Source organism: Triturus cristatus, chromosome 9 (assembly GCF_964204655.1).
Source record: "Triturus cristatus chromosome 9, aTriCri1.1, whole genome shotgun sequence".
NCBI classification, from domain to species: domain Eukaryota; kingdom Metazoa; phylum Chordata; class Amphibia; order Caudata; family Salamandridae; genus Triturus; species Triturus cristatus.
Window position 1 is genome coordinate 937,534,910 of NC_140592.1, and position 27,617 is coordinate 937,562,526.

At 42.8% G+C, this 27,617-nt stretch overlaps 1 protein-coding gene across 2 annotated transcripts in view; it reads left to right on the forward strand.

Moving 5' to 3' along the window:
* Positions 1-27,617, forward strand: part of TRIP11 (thyroid hormone receptor interactor 11) — a 417,310-nt gene that overhangs the window by 250,036 nt on the left and 139,657 nt on the right. For both annotated transcript variants that reach the window (XM_085626513.1, XM_085626514.1), the window contains exons 11-16: positions 314-3,337; positions 13,610-13,750; positions 14,811-15,004; positions 23,077-23,240; positions 23,406-23,509; positions 26,984-27,083. In XM_085626513.1, the coding sequence (XP_085482639.1) occupies positions 314-3,337; positions 13,610-13,750; positions 14,811-15,004; positions 23,077-23,240; positions 23,406-23,509; positions 26,984-27,083 (3,727 nt within the window). The remainder of the gene's footprint in view (positions 1-313; positions 3,338-13,609; positions 13,751-14,810; positions 15,005-23,076; positions 23,241-23,405; positions 23,510-26,983; positions 27,084-27,617) is intronic.

The following is a 27,617-nucleotide window of genomic DNA, read 5'->3' on the forward strand; positions in this document are numbered from 1 at the left end:
GACAGTATCATGGAATTGCATTCAGTGGCATGCATTTTTATTGTTCTCCTCGGATCACTGGGCTCAATGGCAATAGAAAACTCTCATTTCCAGGAATGGAAGTAGATTGGGGAACATAGGCATATTTGGACGCATGTCCTTTTCAGTCCTCCGGAAACCTTGAAGGTTCTGGGAAATCTGGGTGAGTGCATTTTATGTGACATATTAAATAATAGTAATAGCCATTGATAAAGCTCAGATGTGCATTTGCAATAGGTTAACATATCGATTTGATTTTAAACAGATTTACTAAATAGAATTTTATGTTTTCCAGCACATAATAACAATCAAGGAACAACTAATAAAGCAGCGCACTGAGGCAGAAAGTACAATCAACCAACTGAAAGAAGACTTAAAAAGTGAAAGAAAACACATTATGCGAGTTGAAGAAGAAAATACTGAAAAAAGTAAAGAACTAGAGACACAGAAAGAAAAACTAAGCCAAAGTGCATATGCATTAAATGACTTGCATATGACGAACCAGCAGCTGCAGGACAAAATCAGAGATCTAACCGAGCAGCTGAAGAAGTCACATGCCTCAAATTGTGCAAATAAAAAGGAGACAGCAGAACTTAAGAGGAATTTGAAGCAAGTAGAAGAAGAATTGAATCTGGCTAAGAGCAAGATAGGAAATGATGCTAACCAAGGTTCTTCAGACAGTTCTGTAATTGATCTAATTAAAGAAAAGGATGTGCAGATTTCAAAACTCTATAGTGATATATCTGAACAAATTCAACAAAATAATGAGCTAGACAAGGTAGTTTGTGATTTGAAAATGGAGAATGAAATGCTACTTTCTTCACAGGAAGAAGCCAAACAACAACTGCAGGTAGTTTTAGACTCCAAGAAGACCTCTTCACTGGATGCAGAAACGTTGCTAGAAGCGTTGACGATGGGAAAGGGGCAGTTGGAAGTTGAACTGAGCCATGCGGAAAGCAAGTTGTTGGAACAAGCACATCAGTACCAACAAACCATTGATGACCTGTCAAAAACTCAAAGCATGGACACCACCTCTTTGCAACTAGAGCTTGAACGCCTTATTAAGCTTAATCAAGAAAAAGATTTCCAAATTACAGAATTCCAAAGGATCATGGCACAGTTTGAAGCTGATCACAAAGAGACCAAAGAGATGCTCACCACAAGTTTAGCCGAGCAGAAACAGCTAACTCATCTAATAAAAGAAAAAGAGATGTTTGTTGAACAGTGTAAAGAAAATACCTCTGATTTGCAGGTAAAACTTGAAAAACATCTGGCGATCTCAAAGGAGTGCGAAACTCTAAGGCACAATCTGGAAGAAAAGGAAAGGAGTCTTGCATTCATGAAGGAAGAAACCAATCATCTGAAGGAGGAGCTAGAACATTTTAGGGATCAACAAAGTAGATCTAATGTGGTGGCTGAACCTAAGACTTTGGATATCATCACTGAACTCGAAAATGAAATAGCACAGTTGAGTATTGCAAAGAACAGTTGTGATGAACAGTTAAAGCTTCAGAAGCAGACAGTAGAGGAACACAATCAAAACATCTTGCAACTCCAGCTGTCTCTTCAAGAACAGAGGAAAGAGTTAGATGAGTCCAAAACTCAGCATGAAAAGATGAACCTTGCTTATGAGAAACTCTTCTCAGAGAAAGAGGATGAAATAGATAATCTCCAGAAAACAATTGAGCTTATTAAAGATCAGTTCCATAGAGAACATGTGATCCCCACAGACTCAACTGTCATTTTCCAGGACAGCAAAGTGCAGACAATTAATGGAGAAAATGGGAACGAGAAGCATGACTTTTCAAAAGTTGAAATTGAAAAATTAGTGAAAGGGATCAAAGAGAAAGACATGGAGATTAAACTTCTAAATGAAAAGAACTCAACTTTAACATTGCAGATCGATCAGTTGTCCAAACACGAAGTTGGTAAACTCACTCAAATCATACAGCAAAAAGATCTGGAGATACAAACACTACATGCAAGATTGTCTTCTGTCTCTTACATGCAAGATGTTGTCTACCTTCAGCAGCAACTACAGGCTTATGCAATGGAGCGAGAGCAAGTGCTTGCAGTTTTGAGTGAAAAGACAAGAGAAAATAGTCAATTGAAAACAGAGTATCATAAAATCATGGACATTGTTGCTGGTAAAGAAGCAGCACTTATGAGGCTTCAGGAAGAAAATAAACTCTTTACCAATAAAATTGAAGGCAGTTCTCAGGAGATGTTTAGAGAGACAATTCAAAACTTGTCTCGGATCATTCGAGAAAAAGACATTGAAATAGATGCGTTAAGTCAAAAATGTCAAACTTTATTGACTGTTTTGCAGACATCAAATACAGGTAATGGCAATGATACTGGTAGTGTAAACAGCAACCAGTTTGAGGAGCTGTTACAGGAACGTGACAAACTAAAACAGCAAGTAAAGAAAATGGAAGAGTGGAAACAACAGGTAATGACCACTGTCCAGAACATGCAGCACGAATCTGCTCACCTTCAAGAAGAGCTGCATAGAATTCATGGTCAAGTCTCACTTGATCGTGATTCCAATTCCAAGCTACAGATGGACTTCAATAGTTTGATCCAGGGCTATGAGCAGAACGAAGCTCAACTGAAAAATCTAAGTCAAGAGTTAAACCAAGTGCAACACAGTATTGGCCAGCTTCATAACACCAAGGATATTCTTCTACAAAAGCTTGACATACAGTTGCCATCTGAGTCATTGGTGGTTGTGCCCTCCAATGCAGTTGCCATAGAAGAAACTAATGGAAGGCCAAGAGATCAGTCCCAAGACATTCAGCAGGAATGTGAGCGTTTGAAAAACCTGTTGCAAGAAAAAGATTCCACAATTAAAACTCTCCAGGAAAATAATCAAAGGCTATCTGATTCTTTAGTTACAACATCTGGTCTAGATCGAAGGAAGAAAGAGGAGAGTGCTTCTGAGGTGAAGCAGATGAAAGAGAAAGGGGAGGTGCTACAGAAGTCACTTAGGGAGAAGGACCTCTTAATTAAGTCCAGAAGTGACAAATTGGATTCTGTAAGTGAAAGACTTCAAAGCAAAGAGAATGAAAATGAACTTTTAAAACAAGCAGTCACCAACCTGAAAGAGAGAACCATGATTTTAGAAATGGACATTGTTAAATTGAAGGAAGAAAATGACAAAATAGTGACTAAGAGCAGAGAGAAAGAAACAGAATTCCGAGCACTTCAGGAAACCAATATGCAGTTTTCAATGATGTTGCGAGAGAAGGAATTTGAATCCCACGCAATGAAAGAAAAAGCATCTGCTCTCGAACAGTTGCTGAAAGAAAAAGAACAGGTAAAACTGTAATACAATTTACTTTTTTATTTTTTAATCTGTAGGTCCTTATACTAATCTCTAAGGCTACAAATGAAACATTTATTTCATGCATGTGCTATTGTAAAGATACAACAACCACAAAGGTTTTTTCCCCCAAACAGAAGCCTTTCCCTGCTCCAACAAAGATGTATGGTTCTTGATTAGAATATTTCTTTTATTGTTTTACCCTCATTGCATTGTGGATTCCGATAGTCAAACCTAAAAAAAAATTGTGCAAGACTATTTTGTGGGGTATATTTGTTATTATGAATTAGAATACCATGATGTCCTACATATCCTAGTTCCAATGGGCATTTCAAATCCTAATTAGAAGAAATTTCAGCCACCTTGAAGCAGGCGAACTGCTTTTGAAAGAAGTGGAAAACAAGAACAGGCTTCTGTTTTTCTACAGTTTTAAACAACCCACTCAATTTCCTGTTTTTCATCAGTTGATATAAATGCAATCCTTATTATTTTCTTCTCCGTGCTACTTTTTTTATGCTTACTTCCCTATATGTCTCCCTGTTATGAAACAAAAAAATGTGTATCATCTTTACCACAGCTTTATGCATCATGATAGGAATGCTTTTTGTCGTTAGTTGGCTTATTTATGGCTTGCATCCCCTGCCTCTGGAGGCTGCCATACACCAGTGTGTGCTATTTGGTACCAAGGTTCATTCAGTAGCTGACTTGCATCTGGCTTGCAATATATGCATAAGGAACAGAGACACCACTAGGTTCTCCTATTTAACACCACATTTCCTTCAAAGCTCATTAATGCACACACAATGAAAAGGCAATGGACATATTATGATGGAGGAACTGGAGTATTTCATCTTTCACCAGAGTGCATAGGTTGGAAATTGGTACTGGTGGAGGGTTCAGTGCCATTGTTTGTAAAGGTGAATGATTACGTATACACTACTACAAGCTCCAAGTTGGCCTTCTTGCCCCTTAGTACCCAATTCCTACCTGAGCAAGTGGAGTGTGACCACAACAAAATCACTAATTTGTAATACCTCAAAGCTGCGTGGTGTTGTGATATTCATGGCTGTATCTATAAGGTACTGAACAGGAGTTCTTGTATCTCAGCAAGTCTCCTGTTAGAGCCTCACTGATGATTAGTCACTTTGTCAAAAGCCCATTTAATTGTAATCTCAGTACTTACTACCACTAAAGTGGATCAGACCAAAATTCTGAAAATAATGTATTCCTCATCAGACTAAACCCAAGATGAGAAAGAAATTATGCATTTGTCCTTTGGTTTCCTCACTGGTATTGATTCGTTTGTCAGTCAAAGCACAAAAAAGAGGTTGAGAGTGCAAGTAAAGGGATTTCAGTCTAGGTGCTTTACAAAAGCAACATGAATACAGACTCCTGTTTGCACAGTTAGTGCATGTTGTTCTTTTTTTTTTTTACTCTAGGAGATTCATTGGTGCTAGAGCTCTTCTCTGATCCCGAGTTCTTCAGGAGGATCCTGTATCAATCTTCAAACTTGGATGTTTATTAATGGATTCACGTGCTTGAATTTTTCCCATTGTCAGGCTGGAAATGATCACGGCATTGTTAAAATAGCAGTGTTGCATATGCTCAAAGTACATTGAAAATAACCATAAACCACATGTAGTCCATTCAGCTCTTTATCTGACCTGAACACTTTCCATTGATGGGAAAGGACCAAGAGGCCCTACTTCCCCTAAAAACTGAGCTGCTCATATTTTCTATCTCATTGAATCTGACAACAAGGAAACCGTAAGAGTTTGGCTCTTCCCATGCTAATGTTTATCCTACATTTTGATGTTCAGGGGTTCTTGGCACTATCCTCACACCATCTACAGGAGGTAATCAGTTTACCTGCCCCTCTTGTGTTTGACTGTCTGAACCCTTGGATCTCTATCCAGATGGCTGGCACCCTTTCCAATGCTAGAGTCTTTTTTTTTTTAAACAATGGTGATCTTCTGGGGCTAGGAATATTTACCACAGTGATGCCTATATGTACCACAGTGATGCCTATTTTGCTTTTATTGTCCTGAACAACAGAGAGGCAAACGCTTTATGTATACTGAGTGAGTTCTCCCCTGGCACCGATCCATCAAAAACTATTCCTCCTGTCAAGACCAAAAACTGCAAGTTTGAGCTGGTCAGGGCCTTATATTTTGAAAATCTCTTGATCATCCTTGAAGAAACAATCAAAGACCGGGGTGAGACCACAGCCCTCATCCCACTGGACCTCTCTCCCACCTTCGACACAGTTTCCCACTGCACCCTAATCACGATACTCCACGATGCTGGCATCCACGACAAGGCACTGGACTGGATCCACACAATAGTGTAATGGGTTTGGGAATATGGCTTGTATTGAGGACAATAGGAGGCCACAGGTGAGCGACTTGTCGCAGCGAGGTTATTGACGTGCCAGCGTCTTCCGCAGCTCCTGGTGAATTTCTGCTATCTTCCTGGAGGGAAGACTCAGTGTCCTTAGCCCTGGAATCTATAATAAATCTCAAAGGTAGTATTCTATGCCGGTGTGAGAAGCAACTTCTTCTCGTTGATAACCATACCTAGCTCTTACAGCAATTGAACTGCAATCTGAAGGTGGTGTGACAGTTGGTTTGGGCATTGGTCATTTGTGCTCATAGCTACTACACAACTGGTTTCAACACCTTCTTCAAGCACCATGGGGCCGAAAACAGTGCGAATTGAAGTGTTTTGATTTAAACGCCTACTCTTTCTACAGGAATTGAAGAAATCTGCAATGCAGAGGAAAGATTGAAATGGACAAGTATGCATCCTTGAGATCTGTTGGACTTGACCCTCTCTGCAAGATCACCCCCAAACGTTTTGCTGTCACCCCTCCTGTTTTTGAAGAATTTTTTTGTTGTCGTTAGGACTGTCTGCACTTTACCACTACTAACCAGTTCGTAAGTGCATGTGCTCTCTCCTTTAAACATCGAAAAATTGGCTTGCACCTGATTGCCATATTTAAGTTATTTATAAGTCCCTTGTAGAGTGATTTACCCTATACCCAGTTCCTGTATATTAAATGCTAGCAGTAGGCTGCAGCACTTACTGTGCCACCCACTTAAATAGACCCTTAAAGCACATCAGGTTATTGCAGCCTGAATGCAATTTTAAACCGTCAATTCGACTTGGCAATATATCCCCCTTGCAAAGCATGAAACTCCCCTTCTATTGTATATAAGTTAGCCCTAAAGTAGCCCCTAGATAGCCCATGTGACAGGGTGCATCGTATTTAAAAGAATGGACATTTCCTTTTAAGTTTTACATGTCCAGGTAGTGAAAAACATCCTAAAGTCGGTTTCACTACTGTGAGGCCTACCTCTCCATAGAATAACATTGGGTTGCCTTATTACAAATAATAAGTGCTAGCTTTTGATTGAGAACAGGTAAGTATTTCTTGTTTGGTGTCTGAGAAATTGTAATTAAAAATCCTCTTTAATGGATTTTAAGTTACAATTTTGAAAATGCCACTTATAGAAAGTTGGCATTTTCTGGGCCTAACCATGCAGCCTGTCCTAGGTCATGTGACTGGGTGTAGATAGCAGTCAGACTTTGATTATTCCTCCCAGACAGCCACATAATAAAGGAATTAGGTGTGCCTGGATGGGCCATCAACTGGCAGGATCGGGGGACGGAGCTTGGCACAGTCCCACTTGCAACTGACTAGACTGTGCTCTGCCTTCACACAAAGGACTTGTCACCCCTACATTGTTCATGCAGCCAGCTTGGAGCCATGGCAGGGGGAGCAGGAAACCTCAACCCTCCTACTTCACAGAAGGCACCAGGTGTAAAAATAGTACCCTGACCCCATTCTTCAGTTCTCTTTCTGGACCTGCAGGTTGGGATCTTAGAGGACTTCCTGCTGCTGTGGCCTGCTATGTACTCCACAAGACTGCTTTGCTGCACCTTGATGGACTGCTTTGCTGCCTGGAGGCTGCTTGAACCTGTTTTATCACTTTAATCCAGGACTACCAGTGTGCCCCCAAGGGCTAATTGGCTGGCCTCCTGATCATAATCTCAGGGACAGAAAAGTCTCCAACCATCTTGAACCTGCACCAAAACCCAGCCTGAGGGAGTCCTAAACCCCCTTCAGTCCTGGACTTCTAGTTGTGGTTTTAAAGGTGCCCAGGTAGTCAAAATCCAAAACTTGGGATGTAGAACATTTTTGGCTAAACACTGCTCTGAGAACTGAGAAAAGACCGGGACCGCCCAAGGATCATCACCGGTTGGCTGGACTTTGCAGCAGGTCCTACTATGTTCTTCTCCGCAGCAGCAAATCCTGCTCAGCAGTTGTTTACCAAAGGGGTATCGAGCCACATGGAACTCATGTCAGCTACACCCTCCATCTTCGTCCTGCTTTAAAATCGATTTCCCAAAAAGTGACTAAGTCCGAACTTAGATATTTTCACTGCGACTTTATCCAGCAGCTCCCCGATGTTGACTCCCCCTCCTCGGACACCGTCTGCAGCCTTGCCCTGCTGAACTTTACCTTCTCAAGTCCATTATTTTCAGAATTTCCTTAAAGTCTGAAGATAAGCGCCGACCGGGCCGAATCCACTTCTTGTATCCGACTCGCGCTCCATATACCTAGGGCGTTGAAGTTAAATTCTACTAGTGGGCTGCAGCACCGATTGTGCTACCCACAGAATTAGCCTTTCCAATCTGTCTCAGGCCTGCCGCTCCAGTGCCTCTGTGTGCAGTTTACTGATACTTCGACTTGGCATTTAAAACTACATGTCAAGCCTGAAACTCCCCTTTCATTACTCATATGTAAGGGATACCTAAGGTAGTCCCTAGGTATCCCTAATGGTAGGGTGCTATGTAAGTAAAAGGTAGAACATGTACTTTTATGTTTTGCATGTCCTGGTAGTGACAAACAGCCTATTCCGTTTTTCACTACTGTGAGACCTACTCCTCTCCTAGGCTAGCATTAGGAAATCCTTAAACCACTTTTATACCGTAATTCCTGATCAGAGAGGAGTATCTTTGTCATATTTGTTGTTTAGAATGGTATTCCTAAATGCTCCTTGCTGGTGAAGTTGGATTTAACATTACTGTTTTAGAAATGCCACTTTTAGAAAGTGGACATTTGTCTGCACTTATTGATCTGTGTGCCTGACAGCCTGTCTCCAATGCATGTCTGGGGTGGTTGACAGCTACACTTTGTGCATTTCCTCTAGACAGCCACAGCACATGAAGGATAAGTGTATATGAGTACCCAGCTACATACATCTGCATTCTGATGGCCTTGCCTGGGCAGGATGGAAGCGAGGGGTTAATACTGAACTTGATTAGGCTGTGTCCTGTCATCACACAAAGGACTGATTACTCTACAGATAGCCTTGCAGACAGGACTGGGTTGAAAGGGATACTTATACAATTCAGAGAGCTGCTTTGAAGTCACCCCCACATGAAAAGCACTTTTAGGTATAAGTATTGGGTCCCCCCCCCCCCCCCCCTCTAAAATCAGACACTACTGGACTTGCAACTGAAGATCTGACAGAAGAACTGCTGTGCTGCTTAAAGGAATCAACTGGACTGTTGATCTAGAAGGCCTGCTTTCTGTTTGTTGCCCTGCTGCTCTCTGACTCTGCTGTAGGAGATCTGGACTCTGCCTTCACTCCAAGTAATCTCCAAGGGCTTGTTGGCTTGCCTCCTGTTGCTTGAAACTCAGGGATATTAAAGTCTCTACCCCTTCTTCTGTGCCTGGCTCGCTGAAAGTGGCCCAGATACTTGCAACACAGATTTTGACAACACCGACCCGGTAGTGGGAGTAAAATCAGCTCATTGCCTCAGAATCAGTGATTTGCCACCATAGATCGACGCATTGGACAGCGTATCACCAGAGCTGCAGCTTGATGAGATCCATGCTTTCTCTTTACTGCATGAGATGCCTCTCAACTCCGGTACCGTCTTTGGGACTGACTCATCGCCTTCATTGCTTGGAGAAGATTGACGCACCGCTCAGTTGGCATCCAGGAAAGGTACTTTGTTCACCAGGGTCTGCATGGGTCCTGTAGAAGGAGGGCACTCCATCACGGTCGGCCTGATCTTTGATACTTGGTAAACTGACAGCTTGGTTAACTGAATCTAACACGCTCTCGATTTTGCAATACGGATTCAGGAAAGGAAGAGGCACAATCGATCAGTGCCTCAACCTGCACCTATTAATTGGGAAGTACACCATTGCCAGGAAGGGAACACTCCACCTGGCATTTATGGACCTTTCCTCGGTATTTGACCGAGTGAATAGGCCAAAATTATGGTTGATGCTTCTCAACTTGGGCGTAGATAAAAATATTGTCTATTTCCTCGACGATTTGCATAGGGACCTGACTGCCACCGTGAGATATGATCAAAAGGGGAACTGTACCCAGAGAATATGTATTACAAACGGTGTGAGGCAGGGGTGTATTTTGGCCCCCTTACTTTTTACCCTTTATATCAATAACTTGAAGCAAGTATTAGGGAAAGCCAGTAAAGATATTCTGCGTGTAGGGGTTGGAGAAAGGTGGAGGATTTCGGTGTCTGTTCATGCGATAATTTTTCTGTGCAGGATACAACACATTTTGTTTTTTGGACCACTTTTTGCACATTCGGAAGCGCTTTATTCTCCCAATCCTAAAAGACAAAGGCTTCTTACAAGTCAAACCAGCACTTATGTACCTACAGTTGCTGTCTAATGTTTGGGAGATTTTTAGCATAGCAAGCTTTCTCATTGCAGCAACTAGGATAAAGAAGAAAAATGAGTGATTTTATAATTATGATTATATTAATTGATCTTAATGAATTTAGGATTTTACGATGTATTTTGGTTGTTTTTCATGAATTATTCAAAAACTTTAAATCGTGTTGACAATTTATTGGGGGGAAAATAATGAGATTGATCTTTAAGATTCAGTTTATATTAATTTACTTTTATGTATTATGTTTTTTTATAAATGTCACATTAGAGATTGTTTGTTCTTGACTATTTAATGTTTGGTTTTGTGTAAAAATCTCTGCTGCTAATCAATATTTTATTAACTCCAATTTTAACTTCATGTATAGTATGCTTTTATGGTTTTAATTAACCGAATAAAGTACTTTTGACTAACTGACCTGGCCCATGGTGACCTAAAGTAACCTTTTTTGTGCAGCTTGCTTCAATGCGCTTTACTTCATTTCATCTTTTAAAATTCTATATCCAAACATACATTGGATTTTTGTTGTTTTTGCTCTTGTTTTGTTCAGAATTGTGTGTGTGTGTGTGTGTGTGTGTGTGTGTATATATATATATATATATATATATATCTACACTTTACACATTGCCTATTTGGATAAGCCTGACTTCTCTATACCAAGCTACCAGAGGGTGAGCACAGGTTATCTTTTATTGTGTATCTAGTTTGCCCTGATTACGGTGGTGCTTCCTACCTAGCCTGGGTGCATACCTCAACCAACCAGGATTCCCATTTCTAACACCCATCACATTGTTAAAATCAGTCATGCCCAGGACTGAGAGGCTGAGCAGTCCATCTGTACAAATCCTCATTCATTGTATCCATCCTAGGGACACTGGTCAGATCACAGCTCTGACAAGGGGACCATGTTCTGATTGCCAAATATTTGAAACTACCAATCCTGACTGAGAACTTTGTTTTTTGTGTGTCTCTCCAACTTACACTGACTGGGATCAGTACTGATTTGTCCCAGTCAGACCGGAGCTCCCCTGTTTTGCTCATGAATTTTTATTATCCATTCACTAATTGTGATGGCATCTTGCGTAAATAAGAGGATGTCATTGGTGTGGAACTATATGGAATCCTTGGTTAGTCGATTTCACTGTTCACCCCTCAGACGTGCAGCCCTACTAACTCACTCTGCTAATGGCTCTATTGCGAAAGCAAACAAGGGGGAGAGGGAGCATCTCTGTCTTGTGCCCACCAGATTGTGAAATGGTCTGATAGCACGCTATTAATTCCCACGTGGCCCCATGTTTCTGTGTACAGCTTTTTCACTTGGGCTATGAATTGGAGCCCAGATATCATTTTGCTAAGGATTTGAGACATAAAGTTTCGTCTAATGTAATGAAGGCCTTCTTGAAGTCTGCATGGAACAGCACAAGCAGTCCTGCGAGTTCATGACTTCTGGCTAGTGCTAATTGTAACTATGTTATACTTTGTGTGGTGCCCGTCCTGGGATAAAGCTATTTTGGTCCCAGTTTGAGAGAATTTTTAGAGTACTTTGGTCTCAACATTGATGCGCTATATCAGTCTATAAAAGGGAGGGGTGCAGGGGGGGTTTATTGTAGTGGAATCTACACTCATTGTCCCATGGTTGGGCAGGTTTCGTTAAATCTGGATAATAGGCGATGATTTAGAACGAAAGCAAATCTGCTAAAACTATTCCACTTGAAAGCCATTGGGACCAGGGATCTTCCCTAAGTGCATTTGTGTGACAGGAAAGAATTGTAATCAAGTCACCTTCCAAAAACTTGAAGTGTTGCGTTATGTACCACATTAGACAACATCAGATGAAGAGCACACAAATAGAAAAGGCCTCAATTTATCATACAATAGCAGATCTTGAAACATTGGTCTTGCATCCCTTTATTAAGGACTTCTTAAGATGATTACTAAGGGGGTAATTCTCAGGAGACATCTAATTTTGAAGATCTGTTTGATGCCATTTTGGCTTATGTTTTATCCATTTGAACATATCCTTTACGTTTTGTGTTGTGGAAATCATCTTTCCTAGTAGGTATGACGTCAGCTACAAGGGTAATTTAAATTCAGGCAGTGCCTTTTGGAGAGCAGTTAGTCCAATTCTACATTGATTAAGTTTTCCTCAGGTTTTCTGAGTGATCCACCGAAAAATGTATCATCTAAATCAGACAGTATTACCTCCAGTGCTCTATGAAAGTTTGTATGCTAGTGAAGAAAGCTTCTGAGCAAGGTATTTAATTCTTAAGACAAAAGTCTTGCAACACCATTTTATCTAACATTAGTGAATGAGATCTGCAACGTGGCAATGTAGAGATTATGAAGGTGTTCAGTGTCGGGTACTGTCCTGAAAATCTTTTCAAAGTGGACACACAAGTACAAAAAGATGTGCACAATACCATTCATTTATTTACTGATTGTAGGAATCATTAAAAGATCCATTGCTGGTGAACACCCAGTTACTTTAAATTGAGTTGAATTTAAATTGAGTTCTCTATCATTTACATTTTGTACCCTCCAATGCCACCTGTGTGTTCTTGAGTGGTTTGGTAAGAGCATTTTGCACTTGGTAAGAATTGAAGTTAAATTGTGCCTCGTGATGGAGGAGGCAGAATATGGGTAAGCAGAGCTCACATTGCTGACTACATTTCTGACTTCACAGAAATACCTGACTTCGAACCTTTTGGTCGTATATCCATAATAACTGTTTTTACCACAGGTGCCTATCCTCACATTGTGGAATATTAAAAAATGTATGCAAATCTGTAAAAGATTCTAGTGATTTAATTTTGTGTTTGTAACAAAATCCTGCAGCTAAAAGATGATTGTTGTTTCCAAAATCAACTACAACTGTTATAGGCAATAGTTTATAGACTTATTTGGATCAAATACACATTTGTAAGCACACTGAGATGCCTTCCTAACCTGTCAGTAGCTGTGCCAATACCTCTGCATGAATTGTTTCTGTGAAAGAAGAAGTGTCTCAGAAATGTAAAGGGATTTATTAGTCCTTTAATGAGGTACAATTAATGTTTTACCGGTCTTGACACTTATTGAGTAATGTTCAAAGTCTTGGTGTCACTAGTTATAATAGTTGCAATATGTACCCTAGTAAAGTCTGTCTTTTCATTAACATAAATGGCCCTCCTTAAAAGAGACAGTGAGGTAAAGTAAACTTTCGACTCCACTAAACGGCTGTGTGTCTAATTAGTCTTTGACTCATTTTCAACAGGCATTAAAATTGGTAGCCTAATTGATGGCAGTATTACAATTACAGTTTTAGAAGGGGCCATAATTAACACCTGTCGTTGAGACAATCTCTGTACCGCAAGGTCTCAACCAAGTAGCATTTCCTACTTTACCATTAGAGGTCTATAAAACAACCATTGTGATGGCTTATGTTTTTAACACCTAAGATACGACCAACAGTATCAAAACTTTAGCTCAATGCATGATTTAAAGTTTGTTTAACTTAGTTAATGCATGACTACTTAACAACACAACTTTTTCTGTTTTCAATTTGCAGGGAAAGACCGGTGAATTGAATCAGATATTGAATGAAGTGAAGTCCATGCAAGAAAAGGCCATTATGTTTCAGCACGAGCGAGATCAAGTCATGATGGCACTTAAACAAAAGCAAATGGAAAACGGAGCATTACAAAATGAGGTATACCATAGAAATAATAAAAACAACCTATGTAATTTTGTGAAGCAGTTGGTCCAACTGCTTTATAAATGAAAACTAAATTTATTCCTAAACGCTGTAAAGGAAGTGGAGAGCTGAAATCTAGCGGGAAAGGTGTCCAGATGGTAGGGGCTTGTATTGTAGAGGATGCTGAAGAGATCACACTTTAAGGAGAGTTTTATTCTTACCGTGTGTTGGTGGATAAGGGGTATTTTCTGGGCCAGTTATCATGGAGTCTTGGGCTGCAGCCTTTCATAAGCCCCCCAAACCACCTTGAAGCAAATTCTATTTGCCATTGGTCGTGAGTGCAGGAATCTGCTAACATGTGAGTGATGGCCCCTCTAATACCTCTTATGTCTCAAATTGCTACATTCTTGGTTGTTTGAAATTGAGTTTTGGGGAGAACGCTGTAAATGGGTGGGGGGGGGTTGCTGTAATCGAAGAGGGTATTGAACAGGACCCCCAATGCTTAGAACTGAGAAGCAGAAGAATGTTTACGTTTCTTCAGTTGGTGGAAGCAACAACATCATACGGTGCAAATTTGAGGATTTAGTGCTAATTGAGTCACGAAGTGACAAACATTCCATTTACTTTGTTTTTGGCCCCAAAGATGATAATTTCTTTGAGTTGTAAGCTGAATACATTTACAATACAATACAGGATTGATTATTACATAACACATTGTTTAAATCTCAACAGGGTTCATGCTTGGCAGAACAGGCAATCTGCATATGTTTGTCAAATTGGGCTGCTACCTGAAAGCCCCGAAGTGGCTAATGAGTGGAAGTAAGGTGTGTGATGAAAAGGAAGGAGACCGTGTCGAGAGCTGTGGCTCCTTTCAAAAGAGAGAAACAGTGGTTGACCCTGATCTGCTGTGATCTAGACTATAAAAGGGGCCTGAACCATTGCACGATTCTGTTTGTTACCTGAACGAAGTGGCATTCCCCACAGTAGAATCTATCTCTTTTAAATGGGTTTGTCAAGTTTGAGTAAGGATATGTTTGTATTTAGTGTGTTATCATTATTTACTCATAATATATAGATCCAACATTTACGTGACAAGGAGCAGCGTTTAAAGCAGGAGTTGGAGAGGTTGAGAAACCACCTTCTAGAGATGGAAGATTCATACACTCGAGAAGCTTTAGCTGCTGAGGACAGAGAGGCTGCGCTAAGGAAGAAGGTCACAGTGTTGGAAGAAAGATTATTGTTGTCGTCAACTGCTGTTGAAAATGCCAGGTAACATTACTGTCCATTTTTCCAGCGTTTCACCGGACTTAACATTTCACTAGTTTTCTGTGGTTATGACGGGCTGGAAATTCATATAAATAATTTGTCCACGGGGTTCTTAGAACATTCTCAATATTAAGTACAAAAGGTTTGTTGGAGTATGCCTAAAGTATTTTATTTGATACGCTCAACTTCTGCCCACTATCTCAAATGCCCCTTTACTTCTAAATTACTTCTTACTCTACACAATCGGCGAGCATTCTCAGTTTTACACAGAACAATATGACTCAATCCACTCTTACTTCTTGTCAGTCTGCGCTACCAAAACACCTTTAAGCAGACCGCACAGCTTCCACCCTCTCCTCACTGAATCTTCTTACATGTCCAATTAAGTCATTTTCCTTTGGCTATAACCTCAACACAGGTGTAAGGCACATTCCATGATGCAGGTTTTCATTCATAGTGTATTTTGGAAGACAAGCAGACCTTTTTAGTTGCTGTTTCTCAACATGTTGTATCTACTTCTGTGGGCTTTCTTCAAGTCCATCACACGTCCAATCGCTTTAATTCGGTCCTTTGTCTGCCTTTTAAATTTCTTTGGTAAATACTTTTCATTTGTCCCGCTTTTTTGCTGTTTTGTTCCCATCCTGGAGACTGACCTTGTTACATCTTGGATCAGTTTACTTCTGGCCATTTAGTTAGTTTTGGCACACTTTCTCTTTTGCCTTGGCTCATGGTGCTGTCTCCCCACCACCTTGCGCCCTTGGCTGCTCGCAAATTAGTTAATCTCCTTGTGCAGCACCATCTCCCATTTACTTTGTTTTGCTCGTATTTTCAGTCGTGACTAAAAAAATGTGCCAGTGTTTCTTCTTTCACCTACCACTTCTCCGTGTTGCTTCCTTCCGTCGATTCTCTGCCGTTCGCACTGCAATTTAAGATTGTTTTAATTTACTTTAGATGTTTTGCTTGTGATTCTTCCTTTCTGCTCCCACTCAGCACTTCTCTGTCTTACTGACCCACCTCACACCCCTCCCCACTGTCCACGCTGGTTTAGAGAGAAGGTGCCTTTCATCAGCTGCCATTTTCCACTGTTCTCTTCATCTCTCAACAAAGCAGGGATACAAAAGCAAGTCATGTACTTTCACTCGGTGCTGTGCCTGTACATGAAGATGGTAGAGGATTGTATTTTGTCTTGCTAGGTTAGAGCCATCCTGCCGTCCCTTTTAAGACTGCAGTGGGCTGTGTTAAGGGGTCTACTGTAATTCAGTTTAACACAAGGAGGAAGCTACACAGATGTGGAAAGCCGTGTGTCCTAGAGGGTGAGTGCATTTTCTGCAAGTCTGGCTAGGCTGGATTGGGGGTCTCCACGCAACAGGACGACATGTGCATGCCCTGCAGACCACAAGGCTTTTGTTTTCCTTCTCCAATTTGCAGTAGCACACATCCCAGCAAGCCCATTTTCTAGGAAGCTTCAGCGCCCTTGGCTCTGTCCCGGTGACCTGCGCAGCACCAGATGACTGCTCCTCAAGCATGTTTGTAGAGAGCCAGGTATTCGCAAAACCCTCAATGTCGCCTTCACTTCCTGTAAATCGATACTACCATCCCCAGCATGTCGTCTCATAACTCTGACGTCCAGAATGTCTCTCCAGAAGTCATTGAACATGTGTCTCCGGTACACCCACAGCACTGTATTTCACATATGCCTCACCTCTTGTCATAACTATAAATGCCTCCCTAGTATTGCCACCTTTCTCAAAGCAAAATACCCTCATTTGGTGGTGGTTTTAGATTGAAAGATCAGGGACTGCTACTCGAATCATTTTTATTGTTCGCTGTCCATTTTAACCACCCGTAAAACTTTTTTGAAGGCAACATGCTCTGGCCATAAACTGAAGGGGGGGGGGCGGGCAAGAGATCACGTTACAGACTGAGAAATGCAGCATCCTCATCACTAACAATTCACAAGCTCATTACCTGCTTCAGGCTTTCTCTAAAATGCAAACACAGACAGGTTATTTTTCTCCTGTCTTGTAGGGCCACCCAGTATTACTGTCACTTCCTTCCCATCTACCTCTCTTCTGTCTCTTTACTTCACAATCTCTGTGACTGTTTGCACGGGAGAAAAGAAGAAGAAAAAAAAAGTACGCTGTGCATGTACAGGACATTTCCCTATATACAAGCACATCTGAAATACAAGTAGGGCTGGAGTTCAGTCAGGCACATTGCTTGCCTGACACGTGACTGTCCCAGACCAGCCCTGTTCGCGTTTCGTGATTATCCGCTTTTGCCTAGTGTCACTGATACATATTTTTACTTATTGTACTTAGGTGTTTTTGTTTCATGTATAGCACCAATCTGTTTAATATAAGTAAAACCAGATGAACACGGCTACAATAATTCACCTCGAGGAGCCAAGATGGCGACCGGGACGGCAGCGTAGGCTCCCGGCTCCGTGAACCTCCACATCCCGCACAGATATCCTGCATGTGATCCTCAGCCTGCGCTACATGCCCGTGTTGGCGATCGAGAGCGGCAACCGATCGTGTGATCCTGAAGCTTCCAGCGGCGGTGCCGCCCGAGAAATGCTCATTTGAAGTTTGCGGCCTGTGCAGCCCTGGAGCCGGGACCTCGGGTGGACAACATGGCCGGGCGGCAGTTTAACAACAGCGGCCATTGGTGACCGGGTGGAGTCGGACTGCCGAAGCGGCGCGAATATTGGCTTGAATCTCGCAGTGGTCGCTCCTATCACCGAGAGTAGCGTGATGGGTGCATACCCGGGGTGACGATTCCAGGGGTCTATCGGCGATCGCCTGGACCCTCGCCAGTGAACTGATCGGACGCGGCCTGTGGCTCGTCCCGATTTGCGCGGGCTGCTCCCGGTTTTCGCGGACACTGGCCCAGGGGGAGAACGACTGTTACCTGTGGCCGCACACTGTATACGCATTTTGCCTGCCTCCGGACCTTAGTTTGTAGGGATATGGAACTTGCTGCGCCCGTGCCTGAGACCCGGTTCCCATCTGGGATGGCCCTGCCCTGCGGCCATCTTGATGGGATGGACTCTGTCATCCTGTACACTGGGTCACAGCAAGATTGGGAGTGTGTGGCGCAAAGGAACGTGGCGGAGCGAGCGCGGGGGACCGTGCTGGGGTACGGTGACCTTCTAGATGCTCTCGGAGCCCTTCATTCCACCCTGGTCCACGGCGCCCTGGTATTGGGGAGGAAGCTGGATGGTATTGCGTCAGCGTCGGGAAAGTTGCGGTCTGCCTGTCCCCAGGTACAGAATGCTCTGTCTCACCTTCCACAGGAGGAAAGTACCGTGACCGCCTCTGTGGATAAGGGACGGATGGAAACTTTGGACATTGCGGCGGCGTGTGGTCGGCTGGCTGTGGGGTCGGTCTGTTCCGGAGGTTTTGGACTTGAGCAGACGGTGGTGACTTTGTCCCATGCGCGGCCTCCGGCGACCCAGGCAATCTTCACGCAACGATCGCCTGCTCTGGCCGATTTCTCCTTCCTGGACCTTGTGTGCGGCGCGGGCCCTGGGGCAGTACTGGGAAAGGTGATCTTCCATGACGATGACTGTGCTGATGTTTCGAAACGTCCTCCCCACATGTGTGTGTCCCTTCCTAGTCTTCTCTGGACGCTCCTCTTCCTTGTAACTTTGGACATGATGGTGGGTCGATGGGTATGCACTGGTGGATTCGCAAAGAGTGGCCAAGGATAAGGCTGATCCTTCCGCGGTGGTCAATTAATAGGCGGGCGGGCTGGGGGGTTGTGTGCTTTCACGACGTAACTAATAGTGTAGCCAGTACATAATGCTCCCCATTTCTCTTAGATATGGCCGAATTTTTGCTGTTTACTGTTTGCGCTGGGGAGGAATATATTGTGCGGGAGGGAGAAGCCGGGGGCATGGTTGAAGGCCCTCCTCCAGTTTATTATTACTCTCTCCCCTTTTCTGTTAGGGGGGGTTTCCTCTCTTTCCCCTTTTTCTCTGTTTCTTCTATATTTCGGGTCTGGTTCTGGGGCGACAGGCACGCTGCGGGGGTGGGGGCCGTAGTCATCTGCAGAGGTGCAGGGTGGGGGGTGGGGGAGGGGCTTCTTTAGTCCTTTACTTTGTTTCTATGGCCTCCTTTTTCTTTTCTTATTCTTCTTTGTCTTTTTCTGGGGTCAGTGCGGTAGGTGTCCTTCGTGGCCAATCATTGTTTTTTCAGTTGTGCCTCATTTCAGTGGGGTTTTCTGGGTCCTAGGGCAGGAGACTGCAGGCGCAAACGGCTCGTGATATTCCTCCACATCCTGAACCTTCTGTTTCTGCGCCATTGACTTGATAGCTTGCCATTTATTGTTGACGTTCATTATTCTACAATAATTCACCTCAAATTGTATTTGTTACCATTTGTTTATGTATGTCGTAAGGACCTTCCCTCCCCTCTCTTTCCTTCTTTAGACCTGCATTCCAGCATTTAGGACTTTTCTAAGCATCTCAAAGCTGGCAGATCAGGGAAACTGAGATGCAGCAACTGAGCTGTTTGCCGAGGATTATACCATGTAGCAAGTGTGGGAGTTTGGGTTGAACCAAGGTTATCAGAGACCAGCTTAGCTATTTGACTACTCTTATTTGGATGCTTGCTTTTCTTAGTGAAACTGAAGATTTCCCCACTTGTTAATGCTTTGTGGTTGGAAGGGCTGGGCCAGAGCCATTCATGCGAGCTTGCTCTTGATGTTCACCAGCCTTTCGGCTTGTCTGTATAGCCGTCAACTTACAGCTCTCGGCTTGTTACAAAGGTTCTCTCATGTGTTTTCTTGTTCTGTACGTAGACTTTATATACCGCTGTTTCAGATGAACATGGGCTAGTCGACGAAGTAGCCCTGCAAGATAGAAATAATTATTTGAGATTTTACTGTGTTAGGTGCTGTTAGACTTGGCATCTTTGGCGTGGTTTCCCCTGACTTTTTGCATCTACCTCCTGTATTTTTTATGCTATGCTGGATTTGGTTTTTGCTGGCTTAGATGCTTTGGACACTTTGCCACTGCTGATCAGTGTCAAAGTGCAAGTGTTCCCTGTGTAAATTGTGTTTACAATTGGTTGTCCTTGATTGGCATATTTGATTTACTGGTAAGCTCCTAGTAAAGTGCACTGAGTGTGTCAGGGCTTTGAAATCAAATGCTATTAGTGGCCCTGCAGCACTGATTGTGCCACCCACATGAGTAGCCCTGAAAAGGTGACTCAGACCTGCAGTGTCTGTGCGCAGTTGTTAACTGCCCTGTTGACTTGGCAAGCTCATCCACTTTCCAGGCCCTAACCTTCCCTTTCCTTACATGTAAGGCATCCCTATTGTAAGCCCAAGGTACACCCTTGGGCAGGGTGCAGTGTATGTGAAAGGTAGGACATGTACTGGTGTGCATGACAAGTCCTGTTAGTGAAATACTGTTTTTCACTATTAAAAGGCTATCTTGCCCCATAGGATAGAATGGGAAATGCTTTGTAACATCTTACAAGCATAACTTCCCATTGGGCCAAGATAGGGAAATAAAGTTTAAGCTCTCTGAACTCAGAATTTAATAACACATCTTTTAGTAAAGATGGTTTTTAAATTGTGTGTTTGAAAATGCCACTTTTAGAAAGTACATCAAGTATAGTGGGGTGACCCAGTGTCCCTCAGAACCTGGGCGTCTGGAATATGTGCTACAACTGGTTCTGTCGGGTAAGTAATTGCCCTACAGTTTCATCAGTATGTGTACAGAAAGAAAGGGAGGCCCACCTGGATTGAGCAAATCAAAATCAATTTATTGACATCTTGTTCTCTTTTTTTGTCATAACACAGTGTGGCTGCCACAAGCAAACATAAATAATTGAAAACGGCGAAGGGGTGACTCGCATGAGATTAGGAAATCTAGAGGTGACTGTGTGCTATAAGTGAACAAGATATATACAGTGCTGTACATGAAGTATCTAAAATGTTGAGATCAACAGACATCCGTCCCTAAACACATTAATCTCCAATACACCTATTGTAAATTCTGTCTTTTGCATGAGGTGGAGAGCGTAGGGTATGGATTGTGGGGACACGTTGACGTTTCGATCCAGAGAAGTGCGTGATTGTGACAGAGTCACGGTGGGTCTTCTTCCGTACAGGGGCGACAGCCATTACAGGTTGTATGGGATACCTCTAGTTGTCTAGTTTGAAGTTGCATAATCCACCAGTTGGTCGGGTTCTTTAAAGACGCGGAAATGAATCCCGTAATTCAGAGGGGAATCCTATTCTATGAGTCTAGGCTTGGGCAAGGGCCGCTCGAAGAGTGAATGGGAAGCCCTCCGGCTTGTCAAAGTGCCACTGCAGCTTGTCATTCGGAAATAAAATGTAACATGCAGTTACTGGTTATTTTACTACAACATTTATGGTGCGCCTCAGTCTTGCACTTGGGATATTTCTTTCATTCATGGCACTCTCTTAGCAGCAGGTACTCTGTACACTGAGCTACCTTGGTCACTAGTGGTGCAGTATATATGTATGTATATCTTTTTCTAAAGCACACCTTTCTTTTAAGATTGCTTGTGTTATGCTCTTGTTTTATTAACAGTTTGGGCCCGCTTTACACGCGGCTATGGTCTGCTTACAACGACAGGAACACAACCTTTCAGCTATCTAACTCAGTGGTGGCGTATGCCGTGAGACTTCATAACTTAAAAACCTCTAAAAATAATATTTATCTGTTTTACATTTATGGTGCGCCTCAGTGTTGCGCTTGGGGTATTTATTTGATTTATGTCACTCTTTCAGCAGCAGGTGCTCTATACCTTGAGCTACTTCACTCACTGGTGGTGCAATGTATATATGTAGGTATATCTTTTTTTTAAACACACCTAGATTGTGATTATTATGCTCTTGTTTTATTAAATAGTTTGGGACCTGTTTCCACGCTCACTGCCCCCTCTTATCCCTCCCTTGCACTCCCTCTCTCTTCTGCCTGCTCACACATGCTGCCTTCCTGTATCACCCCGCGATGGGCACTCCTCCACCTCTTGACCGCCTTCTCCTCCACCTCCGGTTGCCCTTTCGAATCATCTCAGTGCTGCTCTCACTTATACTCATGAGATGTGCACAGCCCATCTCTTTCCTTGCTCTCTCTGTTGGCTCACATACCTCTTTTGGCTTGGTGCCCATCCTTGGTGCCCCGCCGTCGGCTGGTGTGTGGCCATTGCCTCTCTGAACACCTGCCTTACTGAGGTTTCTTTTGGAAGAGCAGCCAGTCCCCCTATCTCTCTCTTGTACTTTCTCACCCCTTTCTCTCGCTCTCTCACACCCTCGTCCCATCTCTCTCATGTGGTTGACTTCAGGTCTTCGAGCACCGTTTCTTTCCCATGTCTTTTCAAGGTTTCTGTCCCTCAATCTCAAGTTCTACTCCTTTTCTTGGGGTGTCTTCTGCGTACACAGGCGCTCCCTCTTTAAGTGTCTGTCACCTGCTCTCCCCTTCTTTCTCTCTTTCTCCCACACTATTTCTGCTCCCCTCTCTGGGGTTCATTCAGCACTGCCTGCACAAACTACTTATCCCTTTCTGTCTTCCTGGTTATCACTTCTGTGCAACTCTCATCCACCGTGCCACATAATTCCATTATACAAATCCACTCAACACCACATAATTCCATCCCACACAATTCCACTACTAACAATTCCAATCCAACCCACATCATTCTTCTCCCACCACATACATCCACTCCACTCCAAACCAAAACACGTGCATAAAATACATGGTAACTTGCAACGCCAATAGCTCTAACTCTCGCAAATGCAAGACCTACTGGCATACAAAGCTTGTTTTGCATTTACCTTCAAATTAATCAAATTTGCTCCAACCCCACATAACGAGACATTCCTCTCCATATCCTCCATAGTGGCCAAGCACAACAGGTCACCCGTGATAGATAGCCTTGTTTGTCAGTGTCGATACTAGCAGATTTCAAATAAGGGGATTGTATTGTATTGTATCATTTATTTTGAATCCAAGCATTTTATTATTTGCTTTAAAAAAAACACTAAATTGTATACCTACATCGTACTACCAATTTGTTATTTTTTTTTTTAAGTCACAGCGCCACTCTTCAAGTAGAATCTTTGCAGGAGCAGCTGAATCTAGTTACCCGACAGCGAGATGACACCGTTCTTCAGCTGGCCATGTCTCAGGAACAAGTCAAACAGTATGCGTTGTCCTTAGCCAACCTGCAGATGGTGCTAGAGCAGTTTCAACAAGGTGAGTTTACAATGCTTTCATGAAAATTCGAGTGGATGTGATATTTAATTGAACTGCTACTAGATGAAAGAAAACAGACTGCTCATTTTTAATAATACCGAATTAAAAATATTTTCAAGTGATCCGTTACATCTCAAACATTTTCTTTGCTTTTTTTCTGATCAGAGGAGAAAGCCATGTATTCTGCTGAGCTAGAAAAACACAGAAAACAAAATGGAGAATTGAAACAAAAAGTTGAGAACTTGGAAGACCGTGTCATTTCTTTACAGGTAAGTTGGACGTCTTATGGAAACCTTCTTCCTTTGCACATTTTTTTAAATGTAGATATTAGTTTGGGTTGCAGAATAATATTATGCTTTTCTGTACCCTGAGGCACAGTTTAGTTCGTCAGACTTACTTGGCCTAGTTTACCATTAACGAGTCCGTGAAATTATTTGATTATGCTAACCTTTCAACTTTCACCCATGTCTTGTGCCTTTTCACACCATAGATTCCTCACCTGTATGAGGAAAGAGTCGTGTTACACGTGGTTCCTTCGTTGTGTACATTTGAGCACTAAACGCTCATTATATTCAGTCCTCTGTGATATAACACAAAAAAGGACACAATGCTACTTCAGTTCAGGGTACCAGCTATTTCAGGAGTCGCTTCAGCATACGTGAAGATGGACATGTTTATAAACGTACCTGCACAGTATTTGAAAGTTTGCACGTCTTTAAGAAACAAGGCTAAATTTCTAAACTTTGGAACATAAGGCCTAAATACTGACTTTCGGAATAATATTGTCTACTCCATGTCGGGTATTGTTTGCCAGTTTAACCTCATCCCCCCAACCCAAAATAAGATGTGTTTGCCTACCACAAGTACATTTCCTTTTCTAGGTTCCTTTCATTTGCACGATCCAAATATGCCTTCAAAAAAAATCCGGAAACAATTTAAAGACAAATGTAGCTAAAGGCCATTTACTATACATAAAGTCGTTTTTGTTTACAGCAGTCCACCTGTCCGTCCCTTGTATCTATTTGCATTTGTACATGTATTACAATGTTTTATGCAGATCGCAGTACCTTGACAGAGTGGCAGGACTGACTGATGTGAATTTGCTCACACAAGTTTTATTGTGCTATGTGTCTATTGCTGTAATGTTTTTAAATGGTGAGCATTGCACTGGCATAGCCATCAAATATCGGTGCTCCAATTACTTAATGAAATAAGTCATAGTCCCAATCTTCAAACGAGTGTGCCGACATCACTCCAGATTTTGAAGGGGTCATTTCACTTATGTATATTAGTAAAAACGTAAAGGTGGACCCCAAGGACCTCCAGAACTTCCGACCCATCTCCCTGCTCCCGTTCCCGGCGAAGGCCTTCAACAAACAACTGACCAGCTTCCTCGAGGAGAACAGCATCCTGGACCCGTCCCAGTCTGGGTTCCGCAGCAACCACAGCACCGAAACTGCCCTCATCGCCGCCACTGATGACATCAGGTCCCAGCTAGACAACGGAGAAACTGCGGCCCTCATCCTCCTGGACCTGTCAGCCGCCTTCGACACGGTCTGCCACCGCACACTACGAACACGCCTCTACGATGCCGGAATCCAAGAAAAAGCCCTGGACTGGACCTCCTCCTTCCTCTCCGGCAGAACACAGCATCCGTCTCCCCCCCCTTCCGCTCCGAAGCCACCGAGATCATCTGCGGCGTACCCCAAGGCTCATCCCTCAGCCCAACGTTGTTCAACGTCTACACGGCACCACTCGCCCACATCGCACGACGGCACGACCTCAACTTCATCTCTTATGCCGACGACACCCAGCTGATCCTCTCCCTCACCAAGGACCCCCACACCGCCAAAACCAACCTCCACGAAGGAATGAAGGCCGTCACCGACTGGATGAGGAACAGCCGACTGAAGCTGAACTCGGACAAGACTGAGGTCCTCATCCTCGGATCCACCCCCTCGGCCTGCTTCAACACCCTCCGCATGCTTCGCAGGATCTTCAAAGATCTTCAAGTGGCTCCCCACCGAAACAAGGACGGTCACCCAGGCCCTCGTCAGCAGTAGACTGGACTACGGAAACGCACTCTCTACACAGGAGCCCCAGCCAGACCCCTGAAACGGCTTCAACGCATCCAGAACGCCTCCGCACGCCTGATCCTCGACATCCCTCGCCGCAACCACATCACACCCCACTTGAGAGACCTACACTGGCTCCCTGTCAACGAGAGGATAACCTTCAAACTCCTCACCCATGCACACAAGGCACTCCACAACACCGGAGCAACGTACCTCAACAGCCAACTCAGCCTCTACACCCCCACCCGCCAGTTCCGCTCCGCAGACCTCGCCCTCGCCACAGTCCCCTGCATCCGAAGAGGGACCGCCGGCTGCAGATCATTCTCCCACGTCGCCGCCAAGACTTGGAACACCCTCCCCATCCACCTGCAGCAGACCTTCTGACATTCAGAAGACTTCTCAAGACCTGGCCCTTCGAACAGTAGCAGCCCCCCTCTCCCCACCTAGCGCCTTGAACCCTCGCGGGTATATAGTGCACTTTACAAATGCCATGATTGATTGATGGATTGATAGTATGCTAAACTCAGACCATAAAAGTTTGTATCTTTGCTACTGCACATGTCATATCTATACTCCACAAGATACACTCATTAATAATCATCTAATGAAATGGGTAACACTTCAGCAACAATATTGGTAGTATGCAATGATGGATTAGAAACATACTGTTTATGCAAAAAGCAACACTTGCAGACTGTTGTAAGAGTTTTTGCCCAGCATATTAATATGCCTCCTCTTAAGGGGGAGATGACTAGGTCTTTAATACGGTTTTGGATAACAGAAAGTAAAGACATGCTAAGATGAGCATACAGTGACCTACATGAAAAATGCACAATAAGATGTAGACTTTTCCTAACTGAAAATATGTGGGAGCTAGTGTTTCTGCTGTTCATGTTGTGCAACCAACGTGCACAGTGTGCTGTAGACCTCAAATACTGTCTGTCGAGGTGATCAACTTTTAATGGATTTTGCATTTGAAATAGATTTCAGAGGATATTTTATGGGTCTCTGTTGAAGTGCTAAACTGTTTTGCCTTAATTATATTTGGACTATTTGCACAATTTGCTCTACAAAAGCCCTTTTAGAATTGCGTATTAACTGTTTCACCATTCTGCGTTTTCAATCAAAAATATACTTCATAATTAATGCTCTGTCAATATTGGTCAGTGTGAACAAAAGGTACAACCACTTAAATAATTGCAGGTTAGCACCTACGTTTTCCATTTTCTTTATTCTGCCTGGCATTTAGCTTTCTGAGAACAAAATAAAATAATTATCAGTACCTAGAGTTGAAACATTTTTGAAGTTAGATATTCAGAAAGCCAGTCCTGCCTTGTGGGATGCTATGCAGTTGGGTTTTGAGGTTCTCTGCTGCATTGTTGAGCAAGCAAATATGTCACGTTTTGATATTAGGTTGAAAAACGTATTGAGGTGAGGGAGGACTGGAATGAATTTGGTTATACTCGGACGTTTGTAATCAGTCAAACTGAGATTTTCATGCAGAATTTCTTTTACATATATTGCTTGGGTCATGCTTACCAATATCTTAAGCACTGCTGCAAATGAAGCTTTTTGAACGTTTTTTATTTGTGGCTTTGTGATGCGGAACCTTGCATTGAGATTATGTGTGTCTCATCCTCCTGCTCTAATGTATTGTTTTTGCCACAGGAAAGGCTAGATGAAGCAAACAGTGCCTTGGATTCTGCATCTAGACTGACTGAGCAGTTGGATCTTAAGGAGGAGCAAATTGAGAGATTGAAACAAGAAGGTAAAATTTAATATATTACATTGAAATTATAAATATTGCTAAAGTCGTGTGTATCACCTTGGTATTTTGTAGGAACATGAGAAAGTCTCCATTGCCAGAATGAAGTAGTTGCTGCTCCGGTCCAGTTTTACTGAGCAGCTGCTTCTCTGCCGTGCATCCTTTGTTAGGCTGAATCTGGACTTCAATCAGAATGACTCCCGATTTAAACGTGGCTCTGGTAGTTGTTTTCTCATCTGCAGCGCAATCTGTTTTTCCTCTCGTTTGTGTCCTTGTCTTTTTTGATTTTCATAGTTTCTATAATTTTTATGTTCTTTTTTTTATTTTTATCAAGTTTATTTATTTTTTAAAACAAACCACAATTCACATTGGCAGCTAATCAGGCACAATATCAAGATAGTCTACAATCATAGGGGAGATGACAGAGACTTGGAAATCATTATTTGGGGGAACATCCTGCATGAGATTATCATTAATCTTAAGAACACACATAACCCTTAGGATAATAGGTTGAACCATTTACCCCAAATCTTTTCA